At 52.4% G+C, this 13,577-nt stretch overlaps 3 protein-coding genes across 3 annotated transcripts; 2 read left to right on the forward strand and 1 right to left on the reverse strand.

Annotated features, from left to right (window-relative positions):
* Positions 1-1,723: 1,723 nt before the first annotated feature.
* Positions 1,724-5,625, forward strand: BBA_08234 (VPS9 domain-containing protein; the record flags this gene model as incomplete). The annotated part of the gene is made up of 2 exons (XM_008603331.1): positions 1,724-2,042; positions 2,090-5,625. The coding sequence occupies 2 exons, from the start codon at positions 1,724-1,726 to the stop codon at positions 5,623-5,625; spliced, it is 3,855 nt and encodes a 1,284-aa protein (XP_008601553.1).
* A 2,660-nt stretch (positions 5,626-8,285) lies between these two features.
* On the forward strand, positions 8,286-10,070 carry BBA_08235 (sialidase-like protein; the record flags this gene model as incomplete). The annotated part of the gene is made up of 2 exons (XM_008603332.1): positions 8,286-8,293; positions 8,372-10,070. 2 exons carry the CDS (start codon positions 8,286-8,288, stop codon positions 10,068-10,070), a joined length of 1,707 nt encoding a protein of 568 aa, XP_008601554.1.
* Positions 10,071-10,395: 325 nt separating this feature from the next.
* BBA_08236 (GTP-binding protein YchF) lies at positions 10,396-11,950 on the reverse strand (the record flags this gene model as incomplete). The annotated part of the gene is made up of 4 exons (XM_008603333.1): positions 10,396-10,947; positions 11,163-11,648; positions 11,730-11,801; positions 11,876-11,950. The coding sequence occupies 4 exons, from the start codon at positions 11,948-11,950 to the stop codon at positions 10,396-10,398; spliced, it is 1,185 nt and encodes a 394-aa protein (XP_008601555.1).
* Between the last annotated feature and the right edge of the window lie 1,627 nt (positions 11,951-13,577).

Genomic DNA, 13,577 nt, shown 5'->3' on the forward strand with positions numbered 1-13,577 from the left:
GTGAGCCTGTTGTTGCGCTGGGTAACCTTTTCTGATAAGCCTCGACGTGACGCTGCGCATGACAAGATGAGAGAAGTGTATAGAGCAAGCATTGACGAGCGGCGTAGCTCAGAAGGAGTGCGATCCCGACATTAGCTGGAATCTTCACGCTGCGTGTACAAGGACGGCCCTACCATTCAAACTACGACATAGCACACTTGAGGAGAAACCTGCTCATGGCGAGACAGCACAACTAATTGTCTGCAAGTTCCTATATTTCTGGATTTTGCGTCTAGGCCTGAAGTTACGTCGTGACTGTTCCAAAAGCAGATTCGAGTTCTTGACCACAAGAATGAACCCCCCTTTGCAGAATTCCGACCTCGAAAAGCTTCCGCCGATCCAGTGAGTCATCAGAGAGACCATGCGTGTGCATTCATCCACCCACGCCATCGTGCACGAAGCCACTCGCGCCGTCCAAGTGCCTCGCATTGGCTAAGTTGAGCCTCGGCGCGCGACGAGTAATACTTTGCCAACTCAGTCGAGTAGCGACCTCGTCTAGCGACCTTGCAGGCAGCGTTTTTGACGCTGAAAAAAAGTCTCGTCTTTCGACGGTGCCAAAGTACCTATCTGCCGTTTGGAGCGACCAGACGTTGGTACATTGGGGACAGTCTGCCTAACCCAACGTCGGCGCTATTGTCGCAACGGTTGTCGCAACGCTAGTCCGGGAAATCCACTGCTCTGGACTGGATAAAAGCGGTAGCCTGCCAAAGACAGACCATGCCTCTATCTTTCCGCGACCAGTGCAGCCTACCGTTGTTCGCTGGCAGCTAAGAATGAAACGCAGCTAGATGGTATTCTGCCACATGCGAACGCTTTCGGTTTAGATTTAGGCAGGCCCAGTGGTAAACTTCTCGCATAATGGATCGCATTCTCGACCGCTTTTAACGAGACGAAAAGAGCAGATTGAGCCTGGGTTGTGTCAATCGCGGAATGTTGCCGCCCCTTGGGGACAGGGGTGTTTTCTGACAAAGATAAGGATAGCTTTCGGAAATAAAATGCTCTTAAGGTATTTTATAAGCAATTAAGGCCTATTAGATATGATGTGAGAAGTTTTTGATGTATGAAAAACCGTGATTTCTTCCTTGTGATTTGCCTTAAGAATCTGCTAACAAACATAACTATATGTCAGATTATCAGAAAACACACCCCTCCTGCGTAGGGCGTAGGTCGGAAAAATCATGGCCCCTGCCTGAATTCCCATCCCAGGGGCCGGCTAAAAATCCGTGGCTGATATCAAGATCAGAGCAGGTAACTAGCAAATGATGTACTCAGAAGGAATAGAATAGGTAGAGTAAGAGAACCAAGAAAGTATCAAGGAAATAAGCAGAGCAAGGAAGTTAATAGCATTGAAGGGGAGAAGATGTATTCAAAGTAGCGTATTGTCACCCACTCGTCGCCAGAGGTAGCGCTGTCTCCAGCGGCCCATAGCTAAGCTAGGTAGGTAGGTAGTTCCCCATCTTCGTCACCTTGGACATGGGAAGACAACTTCATCTTCACACACCCTACGACCGCGACGCAGCCATCGAGACGCAGGCAATCGAGCAACGGCAAACACCTCCGCAGTACTCATCAAACGACCACCATTCGCGAAGCCTCCGAATGCGCTGAGACACATCAACGCCATCCTCATAAATCGGACTGCCCCCCCCCTGCGCAACGCAGCAAGCTAGGCAGCATCGCTTGAATGCAACCCCTAAATCCATTTCTTGCCGCCTTCTTCAAAAGCTCCGTCGCCTCACAGTGCACGCCAGTTCATCACTACATACTCCTCGTTCCGCAGACGGATGTGCTCCTCACTCATCGTGAGACGGAGAGCGGCGTCGCCACGAGCGACTTCGTCGCTACTGAGGAGTTTCTAGCCAGCCATGTCCTGCGCATCCCTCCGCCTGGCGGTAAGGAGGCTGGCCAGAATTTGCGAGAGGTCCGAGGCAAAGCGAAACAATTTTCGACTCTAAACGGGAGGAGCGTGATTGTCAAAGATGCCTCTATATACAGTAACAAAGGTTAGCCGAGCCCCGCGACTGCGGTGAACTCTGCTCACAATGCGTAGGCTTCAGGACGCTGGCACAAGCGCAAACACAGAGCGATGCAACCTGGTACCCGGACGTATTCGAAGCGCGACAATGGCTACTATACTATATATCGAAGCCTTTGGTTGGGAATTGGCGAGAGATAGTCATATCGCCTGCGGTTCTGCCTATCTCGAATCAGACCATCGAGACAAAGCAGCTCGCGAATGGTGATGCAGCAAACTACTCGACTCACCCCAAGAAAAAAGATATTAAAACATTTCACGAGCTTCTCAATAATTTCCCCATGATTGCACGACAAATGCAGTTTGGGCTGGAAGAAATATTCACAGAGTTTACTATAGTATTTCAGAAACCACTGCCTGCACCTCCTTCGGCAGCCGAAATTCCCGATCCCGTGCCCGACGGCCCCATCACCACGGCCTTGAAGCGGGCAAGATCGAACAGCTTCAGCGTGCGCTCTCATACCCCGTCTAACGCGAGCTTGCCTGTAACCGAAGACTTCTACGCCGAGGACGAGGAAGACGTTATGCGTGCTTCTCTGGAGACTGCTGTCACGACAGCCATCGATTTGTTTCAAGGAGTAGATAAACAGCAATTGTCTCTACTTGGCGCAACTACGGATCTCACCGGGCCCCTTGTTGAGAAGCTGATTGAACGATATATTACCGAAAACGTGCACCACCTCCTTTTTACTAGACTAGTCTCCCTTAAACGCCCGGATGACTTGGAGCTGGAGGCAAAGATACGGCAGATGGAATACATTGATATTTCGCAATTGGGAATTGCCATTGTCGGCGGGCCCAAGGCAAAGCACGACCTGATCATTCGTCTGGGACCAGCAATCGAAGAATTTCGCAAGATATCGAGTGCTATGAGCCCTCAAGAAATGCTAGAGCTTCTTCTGTCCACCATGAAGACTGTATCTCAACTCACAGGAGAAGCTCCTGAGGAGGGAGAGGATCAGCCAGCAGAGAAGGCCATCATGACGGTCAATGCCGACACGCTGGTTTCTATGCTACTTTATGTCGTGATTCGGGCAAGCGTGCGCAATCTGCAAGCTCGTCTTGGTTATATAAGGAATTTCATTTTCGTCGACGATGTCGATAGTGGCGAGCTTGGATACGCGCTGAGCACATTTGAGGCTGTGTTGGCCTATCTGTCCATGGACTCGGCTGGACTGCGCCGCGCAAGCAGGAAAAACAAGGCGCTCTGGGAAGCCACAAAAAAGGGATCGATGTCGGACCTGAAGAAGATTATGGAACCAAACACATCTGCTATCGAAGACGATGATGAAGGCGAACCGTCTTCGCACAAGTCTTCCCGGCGACAATCTTTCAATTGGAGTGTCACGAATGGCTCTTCACGACAGTCATCAGCAGGCTTCGCGACACCTGATCGATTATCGAAAGGCTCTGGCTTGAGGCATGTTTTTCCTTTTCAAACCGATAGCAATTGCGACGACGACGACGGCGACTGCCATTCCGGCACTTTTAGAGTTGCGAGAGTCAAGAAAGTCTCAATGGATACGCGAAGTTTTTCTAGTGACTCTGAGATTTCGTTCCACTCACGCTCGACCAGTGTTGGGACAATTGGCAATGCTTTGGAGGGCGATATCTCAGTTGAGCGACTGGCGCAAACAAGCGATTCATTTGGCGACTCTGTCTTGATGCTGGCTGTTCAGAATGGCCAGCTCGCCGTTCTCAAATATCTCTTGTCACTGCGCGGATACTATCCTCTAGAGGCTGTGTTGGAGGACATGAATAACGAAGATACATCGCTCTTGAGCGCTGCAGTGCAGCACGGCAATTCCGAAATCATTGATACACTGCTGGACTGCATCAGTTCTGGCGTCTCCCATACGCAACTTGTTCGATACGTCCAAGAGCAGGACATTTGGGGCCGCAGCCTAGGCCACTATCTGTTTAACTCTCCAGCCCTCATTGCCAGAATTGGTTACCTTATCCCGTGGACGCAGCGCGACAAAAATGGTCAGACACCCCTGTTTGCCCTTTGCCGATCCTACGACCATGCCGATTACTGCAACATGGTAGAGGCAGGTCTTCAAGCCGCCAAGATGGCGCAAGGAGACGGTACGCTGCTGCATGTGGACGAGCACGTTGACGGAAAGGGAAATACGCTGTTACACATCATCAACGACCCAAGGCTGGCCCTGAGAATCCTGCACTGCTGTGACGTCGATGTCAATGCAACTAACGAGAAGCGATTCACGCCACTCATGGTTGCTAGCAAATACGGACGTTATGACATGGTCAGATCGCTATTTGCCGACCCCCGAGTAGACCTCGGCGCAAGGGAGGCCAGAGGCCTGACAGCTGTGGAGCTGGCTAAGGACGAAGACGTCAGAAACAAGATTGACGATCTGGGGCTGTTCAGCATGCCTCCTGGACAAGATGGGCGTATCACCGGCGTGGTGCGAGCTTTCTTTGTTGAAGACGGCACAGTCCGATTGGTGCTCAAGTCAGCGGCCCCAACGGACCACGACAGCTACACTGTGACGACGAGTCGGCGCTCGCTATCCGATTTTGAGCAGCTGGGCCGCCTCTTGGCTGAAGAAAACCCAGCATCTTGGGTTCCAACAGTGACTGACACGCGATCACCGTTTCAATTACCGTCGAAACCGTCCCGATCATTGCTGCGGGATATTCAGGCCAAGATGGACTGGTTCCTACGAACTATGCTAAATCATCCCACCCTTTCAAAGCACGAAATGCTGTGGGAGTTTTTCTTAGTGCCTGAGTTGCAGCTTGGCACCATGGAGGAAAGAACCAGACTCAAAATTGAGGCCCGTGTTGAGCGTATCAGAGAGGAATACGAACCAGTGCAAGATCTAAGAGAAGTCGAGCAATTTGTCAATCATGCGCGCGAAATTGTACGCAGCGTTAATTATGCGACAAAAAGTGGTACGAGACGTGTCAACAGCGTCGGCGTGGTAACTGCGGACATGTACGATTCACTGGTTCTTTTGCATCGAAGCGTGTCTGGACTGATCTTCCTACCGCAAGGTCACATTGCTGCAATGGAAATGTATGCCAGGGCGATGCAGCCGACGCAGTCAAGCCCACACATGATGCTCCACACGACGCTGATTGCCGTCCAGTCCACAGTGCAAGCCCTGCTCGCTGCGCTTGGGCGGCCAACGACGATGGTGGCGCAGATTACCAATGCCAGAAGGGAGGCAGACAGGAATCAAGGTTCCATAGGAAGATCCTCACGATGGCCTCTGGGTTTGCTGGATGACACACGACAGCGTCTCCAGGAAGAGAAGGAGAGGAAGGCCCAGAAATGGCGCGAGGAAGCTTCTTACATGGCGCGTGAACTAAGGTACACCCAACAGACGGTGGCAGCCGAGATGGCTGGCTGGCAGAACATGCATGACACGATGGTCAGACGGGCCCTGCGAGAGTATGGACGCGGCATGCTATTGCAGGAGAGGATGAGACTGGACGGGATGACGAGAGCTCTGAGAGCTATTCAGAGCAAAGTACCGCCGCCAGCTTCTAACGGAACATGGGGAACGGAAGCGAATGAGTAACCGATGCATGATGAACTGCACAGAACACAGCGAGTGACATTAGCGGCCCTTGGTAGCCAAGAAAGAATAGCTAGCTTGTTAATACCATTTCGGAGCATTTTATTTGGCGCATGGGACGAAAGCAGGCGCTTTTGTTGGATTACTTTTCATAGATATACTAGCCACTATGGAGCAGCGAATCATTTTCTGACATAGATTTGGAGAACCTTGTGAGCCGGAGAAGCAATGCATGACATCACCACGTCCGGGCTTCGAGCAAGGAGCAACATGATGATCCAGTTTGGCGTGCTGTGGCTGTCTTCCAAATCGTCGCAATGTGAGCGTTATTAGTCAGTGCTACGGCGATTTCTTTTTTCCGTGGTTGTCATTCGTTATCCAGAGTGAAGTCAGCTGTCAATCGGTGCCTGTGTCTTGGTTGTGTTTCGAAACAAAATAGGCATCAGGCTCATACTTGAAGGCTAATTTGTGGTAATAGTGAATGGCACCACTCGACCATTATGGGCCAATGAGTCTTGGAAACGGCGACTGGACGAAACGATGAACAAACAGAAGCACTCGTTCCGAGATTCGGTACGGATGAAACGGTTCGAACCACGACTGGCGTTGCATGGATTCTGCACAAATTACATGTGGCGCTGCGCGGGGAGAGTACACAGTCGCGCTGCACCACGGTATCCGTCTGTCTGTCTGCAACGCGACGACGTGGCTGGAGACGTGCAGTAGACGTGGGCGCGTGATGGCGGACGAATCAGCTTGCAGAGAAGCCACGCGCCCATGATTTTTCAACTCATGGTGAGCTGAGAGGCTGAGTCACGAAGAAGTCGGGAAAGGATGACGGAAGGAAGCGGGGGGAAAGAAGAGGAGGGCAGTAAAGAAAGAAAGTTCAATTCTCGAATAAGGAAGCTTGACAATGACTAGGAATTTTGGCATCGCCCTATACAGTTGCTCCCTGATGAATCAGGACCCCAACGGCTTCTAAGCGCCAGCAGATGTAATACAGATACAGATGAACCTGCGAGTGGCCAATTGCAGGGCACATCAGCTCGCTGCTCGAACCAGTCGCACAGTCCCCCACAGACAGATTTTAATATTAGCTTATCCTAGGAGGCAAATAGTATAGTCTGCAGCTATCCGTCCGTGTCATATTCAGCAGAACCACTCCGGCGCCTAAGGCGGGGCTTCCGGATGCCAGGCTCAGGCCAGGAACAGAAACACCATCGTCTGAATGCAAGAATAGCATCGTCATTTCCGAGCAGATGGGCGGTTACCAAGATTTGAGGCTCTGCACAGCCCCCGCCCATCTGCTTCACATGAGAGGTGTGATGTGGCCGGTCGAGATGGCCTACTCTAATTGTATAAGTGTGAAGTCCAAGGAACTGTCAAGGGCGGGAAGGAAGATCACGCAAAAGCAACAAGAAAGAACTGGGGGACAAAATCACAGGACACGTCAAAAACACAATGTACCATCTGCCATTGTATTGTTGTCGTGCTCGCGTTGATGCGTCGCGAGCAAGCAACCACCCACGCGCGGTTGGCTCCTCATGCACCACGCAACACCACGTAAACCTCTCTGCGCCACGCTCACGAATATTCCACGCTCGTGAGCCAGTGCATCCACCCGCCCGCATCGCCGACTCCGCTACCATTACAGCTAGAGTCTTCTCCATCGGCATTTGCATCGTAACATGTAACTACAGTACAACTGCAGGGCTGGCCCCCCACGTACCGGCAGGCCCGCCGCCCCTTACGCGCTGCACCCGGCCAGTGGCAGCCACACACCAACCCGTCTCGCTGGCTGACCGCTGACTGGCTGCACGTCACATCGTCACGTCGTCCATGCTTCTTCGCCCCTGCCCCCAGTCGACGCATCATTTCTGGTTACCGCCGACCACTCCGTCTCAACCATCGAATCAGCGGTGGGCAGCGCCTCGCCAGAGCCCTATCCAGCCCAATGTTGCACCAGATGAGGGCCGTTGCCGAGTGCAAGGCCACACTGCACCACAACCTAAAATAACCAAGCAGCGTTTACGGTGGCAATGATTTCGTATTTTTTTGCTTGATCTTACACCGCATTGCTACTCGGGCATCCTGCGAGCCCTGGGACTCGGCGTCACTCCACCGTTCTCTGCTTGCTTGCCTCTTTGAGCGCGTCCGCCGCCCAGCCACGAGATTCCGTCCACGATACACACGGCTCACGCTTACACGCTCTCGCCTCGCGGCCTTGTCTTCCCACACAACATGCAAAAGTTTCGTGTTTCAGGTTCCAGTCCTTGCTGGCCGACCTCTCGCAGCTAGCAATGCATATGCCAGAGATCCTTCCGATCCACTCGCCTAGAGATCACTCTCGACCTACCGTTCTCATCGACAATAAGAAGAGGCCTTCATCCTCGTTTCGTTTCCGTCTTTCAACCATTTCTAAGGCATTGTTTTCCCTTCCGAGCTCACCTCCTCGATTGATCTCCTGCATTAATAATACTCTCTCATCTCCATCTCTTGCCTTTGTTTATATCCTTGCCCTCTACAACATTCATTCAATGCTCTAGGTTGCCGCTGGCGGCTACAACTCGATCTGTACTACTGCTTCTCTGTCTTGCACGACTCTTCATCCCGTCTTAACAACAACAAGAGCAGGTCTCTTGCCGATTATACCTTAATTCATCATGTCAAGGTATGTTTTCATCCCGTATTGAAGCGGCCAACTTTCTGACCGCGCCGTCATCTTCATGTACTGACCAGCGTTTATTAGTCTGGTATCTGACGTCGCTTTCGACTTCACCTTGGCCGACTCTCCTGCGTCGCTGGATCGACCTCTCACCCCCCGTCAAGACTTCTGCATCCACCAAAACTACTACTTTGACACGTCCTTTCTCGACATTCCACAGCATTCTCGCCATGCCCGTTCCTCATCTAAGGCTTCTTCCGTCTACTCCGTCGTCTCTGCGGTTGAGTCTATCGCCGACTCTGTCTGCACCAGAATGACAACGCCCCCCAGAGCAACTCCCCCAGTTCGTCAACATGGTCCTCTCCTGCTGCCCAAGATTCGGCCACAGGACCAGCAAGTCAGTAATCCTGTCGTCCTGGCTCCTCGGTCGCAAACCATGACCCCTCCTCCCCAGCGCAAAGTCTCGAAGAAGCAGAAGCGCGCCACGCACCCTCGCAGTCAAACTAAATCGGAGGCAATCACCGACATGGCCATGTCTCGCCTGGCATTTTCACGCCCCGCCAAGGAGCAAGACGTCCTGTGCTCGCCCTTGTGCCTACCCAGAGACTTGGATTCACGCCGCTCTTCGACCTACTCTACGGTGGATGCCACAGTGGTAGATGGCTATGGTTTCCCTCCCTACCACCCCTTGAGCTTCATGCCTGAAGACTACTCCATGCCTCAAGATTATAGCTACCATTTTGCGGCGAGATCTACCTCGCCCTTGAGTATGGCCTCCACTCCCGAGCCGACGGCAACCCTATCACTTATGAGCTTTCTTACGTCGCCCAGCCCAGCAGCCTCGCTTGTTCGTACCGTCTCTTACCCTATTCGCGATCCCAACACCAAGTACTTTTGGTGGGACGCTCGCAACATCCGCCAGTGGTCCGCTTTTAGCATGTCTGCCATCATGGCTCTGCCTGGTGCATCCGGTCTTTTGAGCACACCTGTTCCCGCGCCTCTCCTGCCTGAGCCTACATTCTCCGCCCGCCACCCCGAGACGGAGGCTTCGCTCCACGCCATATATGCTTCGTACTACCTGCCCAAGCTCAACTCAGCCCTGTCCATCTCTTCCAACCAACCATTGCAGCTCTCCGTTCCCAATCGCATCCCTGCCAACATGAATGAACCACTGTTTGTCGGCAACGTGACTGGGGACTCTTCCACGGCCGCCGCCATGTTTGGTGGCAAGCCTACTGCTCGTGTCGTCGGTATTGTGCGCAGCTTTGACCGCTTCAACACTGCAATGCGCGTCGAGGGCAACATCAAGCGCGTCGAGTACCTTCGCGGCCTTGCCGCCATTCACCATGCCATGCGCGAGCACAGCTGCCGCTACGGCTTCATTCTTACGGAGATTGAGCTCGTCCTTGTCCGCAACGGCAAAGATGAGGTTCCCAACTTTGGCGAGCTAGATGTCGCTTCCATTCCTCTAAACACCGCCGCCGACGACTGCGACCTGTCCCAAGTCCAGCCCGAATCGCCTCCTCTGACTGCCTGCCTTGCCCTTTGGGGTCTGTGCCAGATTGCCAGCGATAGCACCTGCGGCCACGCTCCCTACAAGACGGAGATTGGTGCCCCAGTCGAGGGCACCCGCCGCAAGGCCCTCAAGCGCGACGACTGGATCCCCCAACCCCAGCTGGCCGAGAAGCGTGAAGCCACGAGAGCCCGTGGCTGGACCTGGCCGGAGGACGCGGTTGGCCGCCGAGAGCTCGGCAAGCGCGGCGTCAAGTACGCCGCCATGTGATGTAGATGACTTTAAGACATCGAATAATAAGATATGCAGTGTGCCCATCGGAGTATGGCGTTGCTATTAATTAGTGGTTTTACATACATGAATCTACTTGATGGAAATCTACATCAGTTTAAATTACATGGAATAATCTCCATAACATAATTCATGCCAAGCCTGCGTGATATTTTCACAGCAACCAACGACCTTGCAGACATGGTACACACCATTCGCACGTGATGACTTCACATACGTTATTCACTCAGAATACGCTAACATATGCCATCACAATGAAATACGCTATAAGCGCCGCAGAGACTTGTGTCAATTTTCACTAAGCCTAACCCTTCGCGGCACCAGCTTTGATGAGCAGAATGTCACCGTCCTCGACTACGTAATCCTTGCCCTTGGTCATCATCTTGCCCTTGGACTTGACCTCGGACTCGTCACCGAGCTCCTTGAGGACGCTAAAATTATACACAATGGCCTGAATAAATGTCTTTTCAAAATCGGTGTGAATGACGCCGGCGGCCTGAGGGGCCTTGGTGCCGACGCGGATAGTCCATTGGCGGACCTCGTCGGTGCCCGAAGTGAAGAAGCTGCCAAGCTGCAGCGTCTTGCGCATCTGAGTGACGAGCTTGGGCAGCACCGACGGTGCGCCGACCTTCTTTTGCTCCTCGAGCGACTCGGCCTCAGTCTCGTAGCGCGTTAGGCGCTCCTCGTACGACACGGAGATGGGGATGATAGGGTCACCCTCAGCGTGCTCCTTTATCCACTCAGCAATCTTGGGCAGGTGCTTGTTCTTTTTGCGAACAAAGTCCTTTTCTGACAAATTGACGAGGTACACAACGGGCTTGGCAGTGAGGAGGAAGAGGGGGTTGATGACCTCAATCTGTTTTTGTTAGTTCCGCTTGTAAACAAATAAAACGAGCTATTAAATGCTTTCAATGCTTGCATGCTTTCAGAACAAAGTTTATCTCAGTACACCTCTTGCGTTGTTTTGTGAGGGTTCGACGAGCTGGGTTAAGTTTCAGGCCAAAGGCCCTTTGTCATCATGTAGCAAGCAAGCAAAGAAATCAGCATGCTAGAAACAAAGGTAAAGCTCACCTCCTTGGGTCCCCAATTACCCTTGCGGACATCCTTGCCCTCTTGCAGCCAGGCTAAAATCTTTTCGATGATGTCCTGTTCAAGCTTGGCCTTCTTTTGCTCCAGGCTCTGGCCACCCATGCGGGTCTTCTTCTTCTGGTTCTCGAGTGCCTTTTCGACAAACTCGATATCCTTTAGCCGCAGCTCCTCGCTGATAATGTCCAGATCTCTTGTAGGGTTGACATCCCCCTCGATGTGAATAATCTCGGCATCGTCAAAGCTGCGCACGACCTGGAAGATGGCATCAACGGCACGAATGTGCGACAGAAACGAGTTTCCAAGACCGGCACCGGTCGAGGAGCCTCGCGTCAGACCAGCAATGTCATAGACGGTCAAGTTGGCAGGAACGACCGACTTCGGCTTATACTTTTCGCAAAGCCAGTCGAAGCGCTCATCAGGAACAATGACGCGGGCTTCTTCAGGATCAATGGTTGCATATGGAAAATTCTTCAGGAGGAAAATTTTTGTGTCAGCCCGCAGTGGATTAAATAGGGAGGGTGGCCGGGGTGCGGGCCGGGCTTAGCATACAGCAGGGTTACCCAGGTTGCACTTGGTAATGGCCTGGAACAGAGTGGATTTGCCGACGTTGGCAAGGCCGACCTATTTATTGTTAGCAAAAGTAAAACACGCCAACAGATGCAAGCAGTCTCGAGCTTGCAGTCAGTAGCCCCTACAATACCACTCTTCAGGTTGTTGCCTGGCCGGCCGAGGGGAATCTTTTCTTCCTGAACAGGCTTCTTGGGAGCCATCTTTCTCGATTTCGCGTAGAACCGGACCGAAACGTAAAGAATGCGCTTTTGCGTGGGCGGACAGAGTCCAAATGCGGCAGACCGAGCTGCGCCGGGGGGAAAGATGGCAGGAGAAGAGAAGAAAGGAGCTTTCGCGAGGAGAGACGTGGTGGGCTATTGAGCTGGCGCGATGCCGAACAACTGCAATAGACCCGGGGTTGACAGGAAGTAAATCCGTCTACGTTTATCAAGCAGTTCTGCAATGGCCAAGAGGGGTTGGGAAGCTAACTAAATAAATTGACTGCGAATTTTGTTCACCCCACCATGATGGTGCGCGATGGCGGGAATTGGTTTTTCCGGCAAGCTAGCAACCACACTGACAACATTGTACGTTTGCAAATGTTGTTTTGCCCTCAATGCATGCATGGTATTCTGCATTGGGTGTGTACTCACGTCGTTAATATCTTGTGTCTCAAGTCCAGGGTGCTGTGCTACATGTTATGAGCTCTGTGTACACTCATTGAACGACGAGCAAGAACAATCGAGCCATCACGACGTACATGGAGTTTACATTTCCTTCTAGAAAGGCAATGTATGTACAGAACCTGTATGCTCTATAAACTCAATTGCAAGTTCAGCACGACCCTCGGGCCAGTAGCTCTCTAATCTGGCATTATTTGACGAGATGATGGGACCACCATGATCATCGTCAACATAGATATACTCGGCGCCAGCCTTCTCCATACCCCATTTGCGAGGGATCGTATCGATGGCAGCATTCACGCCCCTATTTGCCTTGATTACCCATTGGCCATCATCTTCTTATCGTACGTGCCGTATGGGGTGTCGTCCAAAATCCACTGCTTGAAGTTCCTCCACCTGTCGACGCCGTCCAGCGACCATGTCAGAATGGCACCGTCGCAGCCGCGAATCAGCGAAATGTCGGCCGGTCAAATGTTGTACTTGTCCCAGCTAATCTCGAGCCACGAGACCAGAGGCTGAGCCTCTTGCATATTTATTATATACTGACCAACACCGCGCTGAATGCGACCCTCGAAGCGCTCTAGGAAAGACACCATCTGCGTCCTGCCCGCCTCGATCCAGATGTACTCCCAAGGAACTCGGTCGCAGCTGTTGTGCTAGATGTAGAAGCCGCGCCAGTCATTGCCGGCCTTGGTGATTGTCAAGCCACGACCGCCATCGTCATTGTCGCCTCACGTCAGGATAGGTCGCGAGCTGTAATCCCACCGAGGTGCGTAATCTCCAGCTGAGTGGGGGTGCAGGGTGGCATTATCTCTCTCGAGGTCGCCAATCTTATAGCTCTCAAAGCTAGCCTGGGGAACGGACATGATGACAGCAATGTCAGGCACGAGCTTTCAACTCGGGGATGCTCGAGGGCACAGAGCCAGGAAAGGTCCTGGCTGATCCAAGAACAAGAGCCAAGTAGAATCTCATTGCTGCGGTGTGATTGAACTGCAGAAGTGCCTAAGCTGCTCGAGATTCTCTTCAATACATGACACCGTTTTTATACGTGTCCGCCCTTCTATTCCTTCACCAAGAGCTCCGCTTCATCAATACTATTTGTAATTCTGCTCAACAAACAGACACACGCCGAAGCTGTATGGGAATAGTTCGATAACACTCTCGG

The sequence above is a fragment of the Beauveria bassiana genome (genome assembly GCF_000280675.1).
Source record: "Beauveria bassiana ARSEF 2860 unplaced genomic scaffold BBA_S00032, whole genome shotgun sequence".
Classification (NCBI taxonomy): domain Eukaryota; kingdom Fungi; phylum Ascomycota; class Sordariomycetes; order Hypocreales; family Cordycipitaceae; genus Beauveria; species Beauveria bassiana.